The 21,126-nt window shown below is 44.3% G+C and overlaps 1 protein-coding gene across 1 annotated transcript in view; it reads left to right on the forward strand.

The window, feature by feature from the left end:
• dpy (fibrillin-like protein dumpy) overlaps positions 1-21,126 on the forward strand; it is a 442,341-nt gene that overhangs the window by 260,722 nt on the left and 160,493 nt on the right. The window contains 5 exon segments of the mRNA XM_080267992.1: positions 487-13,212; positions 14,669-14,851; positions 15,759-16,301; positions 16,498-16,689; positions 19,684-19,884. Coding sequence (XP_080124118.1) covers positions 487-13,212; positions 14,669-14,851; positions 15,759-16,301; positions 16,498-16,689; positions 19,684-19,884 — 13,845 coding nt within the window.

Here is a 21,126-nt window from a genome sequence, read left to right on the forward strand (position 1 = left end):
CAGACATAACCATTATGCCTAATACTGTAGTTGTCCAAAATTATTTTGGGTAAGACAATTCAGCATTAATAATTACAGTAAAAGAAGAATTAATAATATTAATAAGCAATGGAAAGATCACTTGAAGTGTAATTAGCAGCTCTAAAATTTAAATTTTGAGAGAATGAGACTAGTAAGATATTCACCTTGAACTGTTGATTCAGATGATGTTAGCTCAGTGTATTAATTTTCCCCACCTTTTGAGAAGTTTATCTTAACCAGTAAAATAAAAAAAATCATAATGATACAAGAGAGATTTACTTTTCATAGTGTCATTTCACATAAAAAGAAAAACATTGGATAAATCAAAGGTTGATTTTTGCCTTTCTTTAATCTCATAACCTCATTTTCCTTCAGATTCATGCAAAACATAAGAGTGACAAATAGAGAAAAACATTACAAAGAAGCATAAATGATATACATGGTGTTATTAAACTTTCCTTACAGCACTAATCACCAGCACCACCACATCAGATACAGCCTCAACTACACAAAGATTAGGAACAGATGCTGAGGATCATACCACCAGGCTACCCACCACTCCACCTCCCCTGACAACACACATTCCTCATCTTACAACAGAGAGCCCAAAGAAGGTTCCAGCCACAGTAGTCCGGACAGACCCAACTAGAATATTCTTCCAACAGACTCTAACTCCAAACACAACTGACTCACTGCCAGTACAAATAAATGACACAGAAGTGACAACACCAATTGTAACTGCCAGTGTGCCCACAGTGCCAGATCCAAGTGTTCACTCAGTAGTAACTGATTTGGATAAACCTTTTCTCTCAACAAGTGAGGGTACATTACCACCAGATTACATTACCTCTGCAAAAACTGGGTCACCTGATACAGAAGGCACATTACCACCTAGTTATACTACCATACCAATCACAGAGGTTACACAACCACCTACTTTTACAACTGCCAGACCTTTAGTACTAGACCCTGAGAGTACATTACCAAGTTATTATACAACGACCAAAAGACCTGTGGTCTCAGACACTGAATATACACTACCACCTGGTTATACTGTCACTACCAGACCTACAGTACCAGACGTGGAAGGTACAGTACAACTTGCGTATACTACCACTACCACACGTGGGGTACCAGATGCTGAAGGTACGCTACCAACTGATTATGCAACCACAATCAGTACTAGGGTACCAGACACTGAAGGTACATTACCACCTAGTGAAACAACTACTAGTAAACCTCATGTGCCTGACACCATAGATACACTACCTTCTGATTACACTACCACTAGCAAACCAGCAGTACCAGACGGTGTGGTTACACTACCAACTGGTTACGCTACCACTTCCAGACCCAGGTTACCAGAAAGTGAGGTTACAATACCACCTGGGTATACCACCACAGCCAGACCTGGGGTACCAGACTCCTCAACTACTTATCAGCCAGGCACTATACTGGGACCTCACACTAGTACACCCATAATATTCCATGAATATCCTAAGACAGAATCTCCTGTGATAGGCATCACTGATATTACACTTCCAACAAGATATATTACTACTGCTAAGACTGACCTAACATATGAGGCTACACAACAACCTGAGCTGCCTGCCACTGGAATACCTGGGATACCAAGGGTGCCAGACACACCACCTGGACACACCACAACTGGCAAACCAGACATTCCAGACACTAAAGCTACACTACTACCTGGTTATACTACCACCAACAAACCAGTGGTACCGGACACTGAACCTCTGCTACCACCTGGTTCCATTACCACAAGCAAAGCAGTGGTACCAGACACTGAACTTACACTTCCGCCAGGTTACACAACCACTAGCAAACCAGAGGTACCAGACACTGCAACAACATTATCACCTGGTTACACTGCCACTACAAGACATGGGGCACCAGATACTGAGGGTACATTACCACCTAGTAATACTACCATGGCCAGACCTGGGGAACCAGACTTTGAGGGTACATTACCACCTGGGTACTCTACTACTATTAAACCTCAAGTATTAGACACTGTAGGTACATTAACACCTGATTATACAACCACTAGCAAACCTGAAGTACCAGACACAGTGAGTACACTACCATTCGGTTATACTACTGCTGCCAGACCTGAGGTACCAGACACTAGGGATACACTACCAACTGGTCACACTACCACTGCCATACCTGGGGTACCAGACACCTCAGCCACTCTGCACCCAGTCACTACACCAGGACCTTACAATGGAAAACCAATAATATTCCCTGATTATCCTGAGACAGAGTCTCCTGTGATACATATCACTGACTTAACAATACCAAGATATACAACTACTGCCAAAATGGACTTAAAATATCCTGAAGCTACACAACAACCTGAGCTGGCTAACACTAGTAGTCCTGGAGCACCAAGGGTACCAGATACCGAGGGTATACTACCACCTGGGTACATTACCACTGGCAAACCAGACATACCATACACTGAAGCTACACAACCACCAAGTTACACAACTACTAGTAAACCAGACGTACAAGACACTGCAGCTACACCTCCACCTGGTTACACTACCAGTAGCAAACCATTGTTACCAGACACTGAGGGGACACTACCACCTGGTTACACTACCACGAGCAAGCCAAAGGTAATAGACACTGGAGCTACACAACCACCTAGTTACACTACCATGAGCAAACCAGAGGTACCAGACACTGAAACTACACCACCACCTGGTTACCCTACCACTAGCAAATCAGCATTACCAGACACTGAAGCTGCACTACCACCTGGTTACATAACCACAAGGAAGCCAGAGGTTCCAGATACTGAGAGGACACTACCACCTGGTTACACTACAAGTGGCAAGGCAGACATACCAGACACTGAAGCAACATTTCCAACTGGTTACACTATCACTAGCAAACCAGACGTAGCAGACACTGAAATTACACCAACACCTAGTTACACTTCCACTTCCAGACTTGTGGTACCAGACACTGTAGGTACACTAGCATCAGGTTATACTACCACTGCCAAACCTGGGGTGCCAAGCACTGTAGGTACACCACAACCTGGTTATACTACAACATACAAACCTGGTATACCTGACACTGAGGGCACATTACCACCTGGTTATATTATCATGGATGGAACTGCAATACCAGACACTGAAGCTACACCACGACCTGGTTATACTACTACAGGGAAACCAGAGATACCAGACACTGAAGCTACACAATCACCAGGTTATACTACCACTACTAAGCCTCTTGAACTAGACACTAAAGATACCCTGTCACCTGGTTATACTCTCACTGTCGGACCTCGAGTACCAGACACTGCGGGTACCCTACCACCTGGTTATGCTCCTACCGCCAGACCTGTGGTATCAGATACTGAGGGTACAATACTTCCTGGTTATACTACCATAGCCAAACCTAAGTTACCATACACCTCAACCACTCAGCACCCAATTACTACATTGGGACTTCACAGAGATAGACCCATAATATTCCCTGAATATCCAAAGACAGAATCTCCTGTGATAAACATTACTGATACTACACTACCAAGAAGATATCCTATTACTGCTAAGACTGACCTAACTTATCCTGAGGCAACACAACAACCTGATATGACAACCATTGGTAGGCCTGGGGTCCCAAGAGTACCAGACACTGAGGGTACACTGCTACCGGGTTACACTACCACTAGCAAACCAGACATACCAGATGCTGAAGCTACACTGCCACCTGGTTTCACTACTGCTAACAAATCAGAGGTAACAGGCACAGAAGCTACACTATCGCTTGGTTTCACAACCTCTAGCAAACCAGAGGTACCAGACATAAAAACTATACTACCTCCTGGTTACACTACTACTAGCAAATCTCACGAACAAGACGTAGTGAGTACACTACCACATCGCTATATGACCACTGCCCAAACTGGTATACCTGACACCTCAACCAGTCACCACCAACCAGTGACTACATCGGTACCTCACACTGGTAGACCCATAGTATTCCCTAAATATCCTAAGACAGAATCTCCTCTAATAGAAATCACTGATACTGCATTACCAACAGCGTACACTACTGCTGCAAAGACTGACCTAACATATCCTGAGGCTACACAACGACCTGAGCTGACTACCTCCAGTAGAATTGTGGTCCCAAAGGTACCAGACACTGAGGGTACACTACCACCTGTTTACACCACCACTAGCAAACCAGATGTACCAGCCACTGAAGCTACACTACCACCTGCATACACAACCACTAGCAAACCAGATGTACCAGACACTGAGGCTGCACTACCACCTGCTTACACAACCACTAGCAAACCAGATGTATCAGACACTGAGGCCACACTAACATCTGGTTACACTACCGCAAGGAAACCAGCGGCACCAGACACTGAAGCTACACTACCACCTCCTTACACAACCACTAGCAAACCAGATTTATCAGACACTGAGGCTACTCTACCACTTCCTTACACAACCACTAGCAAACCAGATGCGTCAGACACTGAGGCTACACTAACACCTGCTTATACAACCATTAGCAGACCAGATGTACTAGACACTGAGGCTTCACTACCACCTACTTACACCACTAGCAAGCCAGATGTATCAGACACTGAGGCCACACTACCACCTCCTTACACAACCACTAGCAAACCAGATGTATCAGACACTGAAGCTACACTACCACCTGCTTACACAACCACTAGCAAACCAGATGCATCAGACACTGAGGCTACACTGACACCTGCTTACACAACCATTAGCAAACCAGCAGCACCAGACACTGAACCTACACTACCATCTGGTTACATTACCGCTAGCAGACCAGACATACCAGACACTGAATCTACACTACCACATGGTTACACTACCAGTAGCAAACCAGACATACCATACACTAAGGCTACACTACCTCCTGGTTACACTACAACTAGCAAACCAGAGGTACCTGACATTGAACATACACTACCACCTGGTTACACTACCACTAGTAAATCAGAGGTACTAGATGCTGAAGCCACACTGCCACCTGGTTATACTGCAACTAGCAAACTAGAGGTATTAGACAGTGAACCTACACTACCACCTAGTTACACTACCACTAGTAAACCAGAGGTACCAGATGATGAAGCCACACTACCGCCTGGTTACACTACAGCCAGCAAACCAGAGGTACCAGACACTGAGGATACACTAACACCTGGTTACATTACCACTAGCAAACCAGACACCGAGGGTACACCACCACCTGGTTATACTAGCACTAGCAAACTGGAAGTACCAGACACTGAGGGTACCCTACCACCTGGTTATGCTACCATTGCCAGCCCTGTGATACCAGACGGTGAAAGTACATTACCTCCTGGTTATACTACCACTGCCAGACCTTGGATACCAGATACTGAAGCTACATTACCACCTAGTTATCCTACCACTACAAAACCTGGGGTACCAAAGACTGTGGGTACACTACCCCCTGATTATACACTCACAAGCAGACCAAATATATCAGTCACTGAGAGTATTCAACCAACTGGTTATACTACCACTGCCAGACCTGGGATATCAGACACTGAAGCTACACTATCATTTGGTAAAACTGCCACTAGCATGCCAGAGGTACTAGACACTGAAGCTTCACCATCTCACGGTTACACTACGACAAGCAAACCAGAGTTACCAGTCACGGATGGTACACAACCACCTAGGTACACTACTACTACTAAACCTCATGTACCAGACACTGAAATTACACAACCACCTGGTTACCCTGCTTCTAGTAAACCAGATGTAGCAGACACCATTGGTACACTGCCACCAGGTTATGCTGTCACTGTCAGACCTGGAGTACCAGACACTGTGGGTACAACACCACCTATTTACATAGCTACTATAAAATCAAAGGTACCACACACTGAGGGTACACTTCCACCTGGCAATACCTCCACTGCCAGACTGGGGACACCAGACACTGAGGGTACATCACCACTTGGTTATATTACCATGGCAATACCTGGGGTACCATACACAGAGGATACAGTACCATCTGGTTATACAACCACTGCCAGCTTTGGGGTGCCAGACACATCAGCCACTCAGCGTCCAGTCACTATACCAGAATCCTTCACCAGTAGGCCCATAATAATCCCTGAATATTCTAAAACAGATACTGTACTACCAACAAAATATACTAGTACTGCTAAAACTACACATCCTGAAGTTACACAGCAAGCTGAGCTGTCTACCACTGATAGACCTGGCATACCAAGGGTACCAGACACTGAGGGAACACAACCACCTGATTCCACTACCACTAGCAAACCAGATGTGCTAGACACGGAAACCATACTACCACCTAGTTATACTACCACTAGAGAGCCAAAGGCACCAGACACTGAAGCTACACTACCACCTAGTTATACTACCACTAGTGAACCAAAGGTACCAGATACTGAAGCTATACTACCATCTGGTTACACTACCACTAGCATACCAGCAGTACCAGACATTGAGGGTACACTACCGCCTGATTTTACTACTACAAGTCAAACTCATGATCCAGACACTGTGGATGCAACATCACCTGGTTATACCACCTCTGTAACAAGTGCAGTACCAGACACAGAGAGTACACTATCACCTGGTTATACCTCAACTGTCAGGCCTGGAGTGCCAGACACCTCACCCACTCAACCAGTCACCACAACAGGACCTCACACTGGTGGACCCATAAAATTCCCTGAATATCCTAAGACGGAATCTCCTCTAGTAGAAATCACTGATTCTACACTACCAACAACACACAGTACTACAGTTAAAACTATCCTAACATTTCCTGAGGTTACAGAACAACCTGAGCTGACTACCACTGGTAGTCCTGGGGTACCAAAAGTACCAGAAACAGAGGGTACACCACCACCTGGTTACAATACCACCACTAAACCAGATGTACCACACACTGAAGCTGCACTACCACCTCTCTTTGCTATCACTAGGAAACCAGAGGTATTAGACACTGAAGCTACATTACCACCTGGTTACACAACCCCAAGCAAACCAAAGGTACCAGACACTGAAGCTACACTACCACCTGGTTACACTGCTACTAGCAAGCCAGAGGTGCCAGACATTATTGCTACACTACCCCCTGGTTATGCTACTACTAGCAAACCACAGTTACCGGACACTAATGGTACTCTGCTACCTGGTTATGCTACCACTATCAAACCAGAGGAACCAGACACTGAAGATACATTACCACCTGGTTATGCTACCACTAGCAAACCAAAAGTACCAGTCACTGAAGCCATGCTACTCCTTGATTACACTACCACAAGTAAACCAGAGTTACCAGATGCCGAGGGTACACTACCTCCTGGTTTTACTACAGTTAGGAAACCAGAGATTCTAGATACTGTGGGTACATTACCACGTGGCTATACTACCACAACCATACCAGAAGTATCAGACTTTAAAACAACACTACCACCTGGTTTCACTACCACTAGCAGACCAGAAGTACCAGACACTGAAGCTACCTCACCACGTAGTTTCACTACCTTTAGCAAGTCTGAGGTACCAGACATAGAAGCTGCATTACCTGGTAGGTACACTACTACTAGTAAACCTCATGAACAAGAGACTGTGGGAACACTACCACATCGTTATATGACCACAGCCCATCCTGGCATACCAGACACCTCAACTATTCACAAGGCAGTCACTGCATCGGTATTTCACACCAGTAGACCCATAATATTCACTGAATATCCTAAGACAGACTCTCCTCTAATAGAAATCACTGATACTGCATTACCAACAAGATACACTACTGCTGCTGAGACTAACCTAACATATCCTGAGGCTACACAACAACCTGAGCTGTCTACCAGTGGTCGAACTATGGTCCCAAGGGTACCAGACACTCGGGGTACACTACCACCTGTTTACACTACCACTAGCAAACCAGATGCATCAACCACTGAAGCTACACTACCACCTGCTAACACAACCACTAGCAAACCAGATGTATCAGACACTGAGGCTGCACTACCACCTGCTTACACAACCACTAGCAAACCAGATGTATCAGACACTGAGGCTACACTAACATCTGGTTACACTACCACAAGCAAACCAGTGGCACCAGACACTGAAGCTACACTACCACCTCCTTACACAACCACTAGCAAACCAGATGTACTAGACACTGAGGCTACACTAACATCTGGTTACACTATCACAAGGAAACCAGCGGCACCAGAGACTGAACCTACACTACCTTCTGGTTACACTACCACTAGCAAACCAGACATAACAGACACTGAAGCTACACAACTGCCTGGTTACACTACTTCTAGCAAATCAGACATACCAGACACTGGATCTACACTACCGTCTGGTTACACTACCACTAGCAAACCAGAGGTACCAGGCACTGAACCTACACTAAGACCTAGTTACATTACCACTAGTAAACCAGAGGTACCAGATGAGGAAACCACATTACCACCTGGTTACACAACAGCTACTAAACCAGAGGTACCAGACACTGAAGGTACACCAGCACCTGATTACATTACCACTAGCAAACCAGACACAGAGGGTACACCACCACCTAGTTATACAAGCACCAGCAGACTGGAGGTACCAGACGCAGAAGCTACACAACCACCTGGTTACACTATGACTAGTATAACTCGTGTATCAGACACTGAGGGTACCCTACCACCTGGTTATACTACCATTGCCAGCCCTTGGATACCAGACACTGCAGGTACATTACCACCCAGTTATACTACCACTGCCGGACCTGGGATACCAGATACTGAAGCTACATTACCACCTGGATATACTACCATTGCCAGCCCTGGCATACTAGACACTGCAGGTACCTTGCTACCTGGTTATACTACCACTGCCGGACCTGGGATACCAGATACTGAAGCTACATTACCACCTGGTTACACCGCCACTAGCAAACCAGAGATACCAGACACTGAGGTTACATTACCACCTGGTTATCCTACCACTGCAAGACCTGCGGTACCAAAGACTGTGGGTACACCACCACATCGTTATATGACCACTGCCCAACCTGGCATACCAGACACCTCAACTATTCACAAGGCAGTCACTACATTGGTTCATCACACCAGTAGGCCCATAATATTCCCTGAATATCCTAAGACAGAATCTCCTTTAATAGAAATCACTGATACTGCATTACCAACAAGATACACTACTGCTGCTGAGACTGACTTAACATATCCTGTGACTATAAAACGACCTGAGCTGACTACCACTGGTAGAACTGTGGTTCCAAGGGTACCAGACACCGAGGGTACACTACCATCTGTTTACACTACCACTAGCAAACTAGAAGTACCAGCCACTGAAGCCACAGTACCACCTGCTTACGCAACCACTAGCAAACCAGATGTACCAGACACTGAGGCAACACTAACACCTGATTACACTACTACTGGCAAACCAACGACACCAGACACTGAACCTACACTACCATCTGGTTACATTACCACAATCAGACCAGACATACCAGACATTGAATCTACACTACCACCTGCTTACACTACCAGTAGCAAACCAGGCATACCAGACACTAAGTCTACACTACCATCTGGTTACACTACCACTAGCAAACCAGAGGTACCTGACATTGAACATACACTACCACTTGGTTACACTACCACTAGTAAATCAGAGGTACTAGATGCTGAAGCCACACTGCCACCTGGTTACACTACCACTAGTAAACCAGAGATACCAGATGCCGAAGCCACACTACCTCCTGGTTATACTGCGACTAGTAAACCAGAGGTACCAGACATTGAACCTACACTACCACTTAGTTACACTACCACTAGTAAACCAGAGGTACCAGATGATGAAGCCACACTACCACCTGGTTATACAACAACTAGCAAACCAGAGGTACCAGACATTGAACCTACACTTCCACCTAGTTACACTACCACTAGTAAACCAGAGGTACCAGATGATGAAGCCACACCACCACCTGGTTACACTACAGCCAGCAAACCAGAGGTACCAGACACTGAGGATACACTAACACCTGGTTACATTACCACTAGCAAACCAGACACCGAGGGTACACCACCACCTGGTTATACTGGCACTAGCAAACTGGAGGTACCAGACACAGAAGCTACACAACCACCTGGTTACTCTACGACTAGTATACCTCGTGTATCAGACACTGAGGGTACCCTGCCACCTGGTCATACTACCATTGCCAGCCCTGTGATACCAGACACTGCAGGTACATTACCACCTGGTCATACTACCATTGCCAGACCTGGGATACCAGATACTGAAGCTACATTACCACCTGGATATACTACCATTGCCAGCCCTGGCATACCAGACACTGCAGGTACCTTGCTACCTGGTTATACTACCACTGCCGGACCTGGGATACCAGATACTGAAGCTACATTACCACCTGGTTACACCACCATGAGCAAGCCAGAGGTACCAGACACTGAGGTTACATTACCACCTGGTTGTGCTACCACTGCAAGACCTGTGGTACCAAAGACTGTGGGTACACTACCCCCTGATTATGCACTCACAAGCGTACCAGGCATATCAGTCACTGAGGGTACACTACCACCTGGTTATACTACCACTCCCAGTCCTGGGATACCAGATACTGAAGCTACACTACCACCTGGTTACACTACGGCAAGCAAACCAGTTGTACCAGACACTGAGGCTACACTACACCCTGGTTACTCTACCACTAGCAAACCAGAGGTAATGGACACTGAAGCTACACTCCCCCCTGATTACACTATAAGTAGTAAACCAAAGGTACCAGACACTGAAGCTACACAACCACCTAGTACCACTACCACTAGCAAACCAGGCATACCAGACACTGTTGCTACACTATCTCCAGGTTACACTACCACTAGCGAACCAGAGGCACCAGACACCAAGGGTACACTGCAACCTGGTTATGACACCACTATCAAACCCAAGATACCAGACACTGAGGGTACACTACCACTTGGTTACACTACCAGTAGCAAACCAGAGGTACCAGACACTGGAGCTACACTAACACCTTTTTACTTTACCACTGGCAGACCAGAGGTACTAGACACTGGGGGTATTCTGACAACTGATTATATTACCACTAGCAAGGAAGACACTGAGGGTACAGCACCATCTGGGTATACTGCCACTGTCAAACCAGAGGTACTAGATGCCGAAGCTACACAGCCACCTAGTTACACCACCACTAGTAAACCACATATATCAGACACTGAGGGTACACGACCACCTGGTTATACTATCACTGCTGGACCTGGGGTACCAGTCACTGATGGTACACTACCAATTGGTTATACTACCACAGTCAGACCTGGGGTACCAGACACTGTAGCAACGCTGCCAGCTGGTTACCCTACAACAAGCAAACCAGGGGTACCAGACACTGATGGTACACTACCACCTAGGTACACTACTTCTAGTAAACCTCATGTACCAGACACTGAAACTATAGTACCACCTAGTTACCAAATCACTAGGAAACCAGAGTCACTAGACACTGTTAGTACAATCTCACCTGTTTACACAATTACTAGCAAGCCAGAGGTACCAGACACAGATGGTACACTACTACCTGGCTATACTACCACAGCTAGACCTGGGATTCCAGACACTGAGGGTACAGCACCACCTAGTTATACTACCACAGCTAGACCTGAGGTACCAGATGCTGAGGGTACACAACCACCTAGTTATGTTACTACTAGGAAAACTCATGATCCAGATGCTGTGGATACACTACCACCTGGGTATACCACCTTTGTAACAAGTGGGTTGCTAGACACTGTGGGTACACTGCCACCTGGGTATGCTACCACTATCATACCTGGTGTACCAGACACCGAGGTTATACTACCATTAGGCTCTACTACTACTGCCAGACCTAGTGTACCAGATATTGAGCGTACATTACCACCTGGTATTGCTACCACTGCCAGACATGGGGCACCAGAATTCGAGGGTACATTTCCACCTGGTTATACTACCACAACCAGACCTGGGGTACCTGACACCTCACCCAACTATTATCCAATTCCTATACCAGGACCTCACACCAGTAGACCCATAATATTCCCTAAATATCCTAAGACAGAATCACCTCAAACAGAAATCACTGATACTACACTACCAACAAGATATACTACCACTGCTAAGTTGGACCTAACATATCCCGAGACTACACAACAACCTGAGCTGACTATCACTGATAGACCTGGGGTACCTTGGGTACCAGACACTGAGAGTTCACTAGCACCTGTTTACCCTGTGACTAGCAAACCAGATGAACCAGACACTGAAGCTACACTACCACCTGGTTACAATACCACTAGCAAACCTGAGGTACCAGATGCTGAAACTACACTGCAACCTGGCTATACTGCTGCTAGCAAACCAGAGGTATCAATCACTGGAGCTGCAATACCACTTGGTTACACTACCATTATCAGACCAGACTTAACAGCCACTGATTCTACACTACTACCTGGTTATGCCACCTCCAGAAAACCAGAGATATCAGTCACCTATAGTACACTCTCTCCTGGTTACAGTGCCACTAGCAAATCAGCAGTACCAGACACTGAGGGTACACTGCCAGCTGGCTACACTGTCACACAGAAGCCTGAGTTAGCAGATGCTAGGGGTACATTACCAGCTGGTTACAGTACTACTGGCAGACCTGGGGTACCAGACAGTGAGACCACTGTGCCACCCGACTTACTTATTATCTCTGATATCACTGATGCCACTACTTTAGGTGTTACAGTGGAAAGTCTTTCTACGAGTACTGTTAGTGAGAATGATACAATTGTTTTTTCAACTTCAGTAACATCACCGTCTCAAGACTTTGTTACTACCACCTGGCCACCATTAAGTGTGTGTCATGTTGACTCAGACTGTAAGATGACAGAGGTTTGTAGTAGGGGTGTGTGTGTGGCTGGGTGTGCTATGGTGGTGTGTGGCAGCCTCGCTCAGTGCACCACCGTCAGTCACCAACCAGTGTGTACCTGTAAACCCGGCCACGAAGGCAACCCGCTCATCGAGTGCCTCCCACAATTAGGTATTGAGGGCTGGCCTCGCCGCCAGTCACTACACAGTACAAGTTTGATACATGAGAAAATTTTAGAATATCGCATCACATACATGTGTGGAGGTCACTTTTTTTCTCACTTGATCTCGCTCCATTATTATCTGTTTTCTACCTAATTTCCAAACTGTGTTCCGTCCAATTTAGCATGGAATTTATATTTGAATGAATGCCATGAAAATTTTATGCATTCTTCTCTCACAGCTATGTTGCGCTTCATCTTTTTTATAATTTTGTTTCATATTTACTTCTGCACACCGAGATTCTTCAGTTTATCTTTGTTTTTGTCTGTCTGCGTTTGCCCACCCTCTTATGCACTGTACTTTTTCAGTTCATGTAGTTTTTGCAACAAGATTTCCGCACCATCTATTCTTTTTTACCACTGGCTTATTTCTTCGTAGCAGGGAAGGAAAATGCAGTGAACCGTAAGGTGTGTTGTGTGAGTTAAGTGCCTCACAATTCTCTGCTCAGTGATTGTATATTCTTTTTTTATTTACTTCAGTTCACTGTTTTTATGAACTGAAATATAGTTACAGGGAAATCAGATCAGGAATATAGCACACCACATAAACTAGCACATACTTTGTATGCTTTGGAACTTACCTGCTGTATATACTGCCTTATGTTTCCATCTTGTTTACTAATCCCTTAATCTTTTGCACTGCAAGATTTCAAGGTAATGGCTCCTTTTGTAACTTTTTTATATCTCTTCAGTAACTAGCACCCCCCCCCTTTTTTTTTTTTTTTTTTTTTTTTTTTTTTTCTCACATGTACTGTAGCTGCCAGTAGCTTTGTCATCTGTTTAGTCTAACCCATATGAGTGTGTGATGTGTATGTTGAGAAATATTACCATCTTGGAGTTAGTATATGCTCATCCTCATTGACGTTCCGGACCGTATTGATGGGCTGATTCTTCTAGAGTCCTGACTTTGCTGTCGAAGAGAGTTTCTTCTTTATCTGTACAGCATCTTGATGCGATGACAAAGCATCAGAAGGTAAGTTGTTCTCTGACTTTGACTGACTTGCCCATTCCTCTTCTGACATAGCCCCACTTCTGCCTCCGGGGTGCACCTCCGACCTGGCCTGCCCCGATGACAAGGTGTGTTATGACCGAGAATGCAAGAACCCGTGTGACCTGGCCAACCCGTGTGCAGCCAGAGCACGTTGCCACACACAAGGTCACCGCCCTCTCTGTACCTGCCTTCCTGACCTCATCGGTGACCCATATACTTTCTGCGGCACTGTCACTTGTAAGACAATTTCCTGCCTCTTGTCACTCTGTCATGCAGTATTTATTGCACTTTTGCCACTCTGGCTCTCTCCACACTCCTCCACCTTGATTATACGTCATATTTACTAATTGAGCTAATACAGTAATCTAATTAATAAGGTTTGGAGAATTGGTGTCTACTAACCTGGCCCCTCTCAGCTGTGGGTTGCCGTGATGATGATGACTGCCCTGCCACACAAGCTTGTATTAACAAGGAGTGTCGTTACCCATGTGAGGATGATCCATGTGGCAATAATGCCGAATGTATCAACAGTGACCACAATGCTCAGTGCAGATGCCGCAATGGTTTCCAAGGTGATCCTCTCAAGGGATGCTTCCCTGGTAAGTTATTGTTCATGCTGTCTCCACACTATCATCACCCTCATTACAGCCCATCACAACCCTCATTAAAATCCTTTATCCATCCACGACCTTTCAACCACCTTTACTGTGTGATGAAGAGCCTCTTTTTTTTTTCTTTTTTTTTTCAAACGCATCCCTTGTCATGTAGAGCACTGCTTTCTGCATCATGTCATAAGATGCAGATTTTCATAGCTCACTGCTGTCCTTACTTTTGGTCGGAGTCATATCAAGTTACTCCCACTGATGCTTAATACTCTTGTTGTCATTATTTAATGAACTTATCCCCTGATCTTTAGTACATTATCATGTTACTTCATTCTGTTACAGCATCACCAGAGTTGTCTCAGTATCACTCACATTGTTTGTACTCTAATAGTATTACAGGTATAACAATAATGCTTCAAATGCACACTTCTACACTTGACTAAACACAATCAGTATATAGCATTATAGTCATCACCATTATGTTTCCTGATGTTTTGTCATCCTCCTCCCTCTTCAATTTTGCTTTAATAATCAATGTTTTTACCACAACCTACTAGAGACAAGGGTTACAGACTAACTTACAGTAGCTGTCTTTAATGACTAAGCTTGGAACAGTTTCATTAATGATATTTATCATTTGTTAACCCTATCTCCTTTTCTTCTGATGAATCTGTATGAATAATTAACAAAGATTTACTGATATACAAATTTCAGGATCATTAACCATTCTCATAAGGCGTATGCAGCTAATGATATTAACAAAGTATAAGTTTGAATTGAATAATGAGCCAGCATTATTAATGTTGTTGAGATGCAGGTTTAGGGTACTGGTACATTGAAAAGTTCTATTGCAAATATTAACCCGCCTTTTGCTTGACTGGCAACTGTTGGTGACCGACAGTTGGTTGCTTCACCCCTGATGACTGTGCATTGAATGAAGAGTGCTACAGTGGACAGTGTGTGAACCCGTGTCGGCTTGGCAGCAACCCATGCCCACCTCCTGCTACTTGCCATGCCCTGGCACATGCCGCCACTTGTATGTGCCCATCTGGGTACACAGGTGTGCCCCTCCAAGGCTGTTCACTACTGCCTACTTGTGGTTTCAACACAGATTGCTCCCCAGACAAGGCATGTATTGAACGTGTTTGTAGTGACCCATGTGGTTCTACCTCATGCCCTATTGGGTTGCACTGCCATGTTGAAGACCACCGCCCTGTATGCTTGTGTCCACCAGGCTACAGTGGTAACCCTGAAGGGGGCTGTGTTCGTGTTGATTGTGACAGTGATGAACAGTGCTTGGGGGGCCACGTATGCCGGGATGGAGCATGCGTGGATCTATGCCAGGATTGTGGTCGTGGAGCACTTTGTCACCTTGAGGCTCAGAAGCCTGTATGTTACTGCCCCACTGGGTTCATCGGGAACCCGATATTATCTTGTGACCCAAGTAAGACTTTCTTCCCTTGCTGTTGTTATTCCAAAAGTACACATTCACATTTCCTCCTAACAGAACAGTGCATTATAGATAACTACTTCCTGTCACTGTCATTTCTGATCATTAGTAGCTTGTCTAAACTTTGCAACTTTAGACTCACTGTTGACTTGACTTGGCTTGTCACTACCTGACTCTAAGAACCCTCCAGTCCCTGGGTACTGTACTTTGGACATCGAATGCCAGCTGCGTGAAGCATGTGTGGGCGGGGAGTGTCGTGACCCCTGCACCACTGTGCCGCCCCCATGTGGTTTGGGTGCTCGCTGCCGAGTCATCAACCACCGCACCATCTGTCAGTGCCCTGATGGGTATGAGGGCGACCCAAGGGATTTGTGTATTCCAGGTAACCAACATCACCTCTGCATTCAAGTCCCGAGCCCCACCGTCCTCTTCCTACCTGTCTTTCTCAGGCTGGGTGTTTATATCCCTTGCTGTTTGCATGACTTGACCTTGACTGTCTTTTGCCTGCCCTGAGACAGACTATCCACACACCTCTCATAATACTTCATGTCACTAAATGAGTTACTGCATGACTGTTTTACCTGTGTAACTCCATCCACTCCCAGTCCTCATCCTTATGTCCCACCATTAATCTTTCCAAATGAATTTTGGTTTTGCATGTGGCTGCTACTTCAAATCAGTTCTAGATTTATACGTCAGTGTTTCCCAATACATGCCCATTTTCACAACTGTTATTATTGTGCATGTAAAGATATCTGTATGCTGAAAGTTTCTTACTTTCAGTGTTATGCACAGGTTGTATAAGTCATGTAATTCATGAATACAGTAGACCCTGGTCATTTACAATGGCAGTGGTGCTTGGAGACCTTACAAATGTTGAAGCCACAACAGTAAGAGAGAATATTGTATGGAGGGTATAGTGATGTAGTACACTGTTGGAATGCTCACTGATGACAGCTTTCTAAGGCCAGTCTGTTGAAGGCTATTGTGCAAGCATTGGAACATTTAAAATATTTTATGACATCCTCATCACCCTAACGTCAGAATCAGACATCTTCTGACATGGATTGTATGATTGCATAGGCTGGGGTAAAGATTGGGATAGGAACACGTTGTTTCATTTGGCCACAATCTGGGCATTCTGTTTCTCTGTGCTAGATATAAAACAGGTGACAATTAGAAACATTATGTCAGGGATATGACTAGTGAAATGGGATGTTGTTACTACACTTTTTTCATTCATACCTTCAAAATTCTCAGCTCTGTATCCACACCATTTCATACCATCCATTCATCAACATACCAGCATCCTCATTACTCCATCTGTGAGTACTTATACCTTACCTTATGCATGTCACATATTCCCTGTCATTCTTCTCATCTTTGCCTTACATGATGTCATCATATTATATCTTTTCCCTTTCTTCCTGAAATACCCTAAGTACTTGTCTTCCTTTACATTTTCATTTATTTGTGATGCCCACCTCCCATTCCATACAGACACATGAACATGCCTAACTTTACTGGGTCTTCAGCTAGCTGGGGTACAGATGCAAGGCTTGTGTAACCATTTTGGGGGTCAGTAATTTTAGGGCACTGGCCCCACCATCACTTCCTCTTAGTATCCTTCACATAGCACAGGGAATATATGAGTAGCACCCTGTCTCTACCATTCCATGGGATTTCTGTTGTAAGAAGCAGAAATCTGAGCATTGTATGGAAGAAACATGCTCTTAAATGTATAAAAAACTTGTTCTAAAAAAAAAAAAAAGGTAGCAAGATGTCATCATTGGCATTCATTATATAACAGGATGAAGCTTCAAGAGCAATTAACTGCATACATGTTGGTACCTGTATGGGCAGTGGAGAAACATGGTTGTGTGACTGTGAATACTGTAGTTGAATGATGAATTCTTGAACAAGTTCGGCCATTGCTCTGAAATGTTGAAATGGTATTCAGTATAGCATGAATATGAAAAGTGTATGTGGTAGGTGGGGGCACTCACCATCCACTCACTCGATGTAGTGCTGCTATCGGGTGTCAGCCCTTTCCTCTCTTCCATCCTTCTTTCCATCCATCCTCTTCTGTTCTTTCCTTCATTCTTTCCTTGTCCTTCTGCCTACGGGTGACTTTACACTCTCTCTTCTGTCTCTCTTTCCTTCATTCTTTCCATTTCCTTCTGCCTGTGGGTGACTCTACGCTGAGTGACAAGCCAAATGGTTTTCTGTACACCAGGAAACCATTTACTATGCTGGGTGGTAACCATATAGCTAAATTTTGGCACCTGGTGGTTTAGTGGGTAATTATTGCGCTCCAGTCGGATAGAGCCGGTGAAGGTTTATATCCAAGGGATGGTTAGGGTTGATTGCTCATGTAATGCCACTCAGGGATGAGTGAGGCTGGTCACTCTCATCTTAAATGTCGAGACCAACTGCCTAGCCCCGGGCTCCTACACTCCTCATGGGGCAATGTAGGATTGGATGATGGATGGATGGATACTGTCAACCATAGTCTACTTGATTGTGTTTCATAATGCTTGCAGTATACTTCCTGTTGCAGTACAGTATGTAATGAGGTATTGTACTGACCCATAGCAGTACTGTATTGAAATACTGTAACTCATTTTGTCAGACTTGCATCCCTAACTACCCTACTGAATTTACCTGTACAGTAATAGTGCATTCAGTTTGCTCACATATCCACATTCTTGTCTTTAAATCGAAATGATCTTCAGTTGAAATTTACAATTGCTTTCCAACAAGAAACTGAGGTTCTGAAACAAACATATCCACAAAGAATCCAATGTGGTGAAGTGCTAAGAGTACATTGGTAAGACATATTCTTCCAGTTTCATCTGGCTACATTCAGGTTTAGACATGCTGTATTTCAGTGTTGTTTTCATATCTTTATGTACTGATAGGATAGTGTATAAAGAACTTGATTTAAAGCAGAATATTGTATACTCTGGCTAGCTGTCCAGTGCCACATTAGATACTCTCCCTGTTAGGATGCTAGTCTAGAGTTCTTCTTCTGTTCCATACGACTTCTTTCTCACCCTGTATTTAGGCATGTTTGCCAGTGTTCTTCATTGACTATAATTCTTCAGACATTACTCTACTGACAGAAATAAGTAGGACTTGAGACTGTGTAAAAAAAACTGACTGTCCTGTTTTCAACAAAACCATATCAAGAAGAAAACGAAGAGAAATTAGCAAGCACAATTTTCTGTGCGCATTTCGTGCTCGTGATGATCGTGGAGAAGTGCTGCAGACAGCACCATTTATGATGGTAATGTGTGACTCTATCACTGTACCTCATGTTTGTCCCATTTGTATTACACCCTTACTTATACCTGGTATTATACCCTGTCAACAGTGAGCACTCCAAAACCTGGCTGTCAGTACAATGAGGACTGTCCAACCAACCTGGCATGTGACCGCCTCTCGCGTAACTGTATCGACCCATGTTCTGGAGATGCCTGTGCCCCTACAGCCATTTGCCAAGCTGTCAACCACAAAGCCAACTGCGAGTGTCCAGCTGGCTACAGTGGCAACCCCTACATCGAGTGTGCAATCCGTAAGTCAGAGTGTGATATTGTTGTTTCCACCCCATTTCTCCTGTATAAGTCTATCTATCTGTTGACAGACACCTCAATCCTGTAAGGGATGGCCACAAACAAATCGCCTCCGTGTCCCCCTTTCCAACGCCATTTCACTGCCGTGCTCCCAGCGCACGCCTCACTCTCTCATATACCTCTCCACTCCATCCCACCATCTCATCCTTACCCTCCCCCCCCTCTTCCCCCCTCCACCTCACTTGCATACTCTCTCCTCATTAGTCTCTTGCTCTCCATGCTCTCCACGTGGCTATTTTCAGATGATCTTTGTTAGCTGAAGCAAGATGTTTTTAATTGAAGGAGGTAGGTTATAGCCTTGATTAATCCCTTCACTACTGTAATTTATGTACTGTAAAGCTGCATAAAATCATCTAGATGCAGCAAGAATGTTTATAAATGCACCATCAGACTGGAGGTGTTGTATTAAATTGGTATATTGAAGAAAAGTATATATTTATTTTTTTATTTTTTTTGCTAGAACACTAATATTTGTTCTGGAAGTTTGATTTTAATTTTTTAAAAGATAGTCCACATACTTTTCTCTGTTTATTTTCATCTGTTCACTTCTTCAGGTAGATGTGGTGATGTCATTAATTTGATTGTATTCTATATATTTTCAGGTGATTTCATTAAATCTGAGGGAACTTTTTTTTAACATAGAGAAGTTAGAAAAAGTCTTAATTTATCCCACAGTTACTAGGGAATTTTTCTAGGCAAAGTAAAATGTCTGGTATCAGCAAAAATAAAATTAAATACAATATATGAAGACATCACCATATCAAATAGATTAGGTAGACACAGCAACTGTGAAACATGAATCTTTTCACTGTTGATGTACAGAGCTGAAAGATGCTAAACATTTCAGACGTGCTGATCGTGTTTATTTATTCTTTTTTCCAATCTTGTTTTAGTTTGAGTGTGTGAGTGTCTTGCCCATTTCACCAGGCATGCTTTAGATAGATCTCTCTTTTGTGCTACTGTATTGTGCCAACCATCCTGTGGGTTGTTATTAGTCTGACTTTGATATAGGGTGGCACTAATGGTGCTGAATAACAAACTTTATTCATGCAAAATTCCATTGACTTGTATATTTATTTTGACGGTAAGCAAGTCAACCTTCTGTTTTAAACAACAGCACAAGTTATTGAAAAATGAGCTTTCACATGCTTTTGGCACATTAGGTTAAGGACAGCATATTTTAA

This window comes from Coenobita brevimanus, chromosome 26 (genome assembly GCF_032717465.1).
Source record: "Coenobita brevimanus isolate Jiangsu-jjx chromosome 26, ASM3271746v2, whole genome shotgun sequence".
Lineage (NCBI taxonomy): Eukaryota > Metazoa > Arthropoda > Malacostraca > Decapoda > Coenobitidae > Coenobita > Coenobita brevimanus.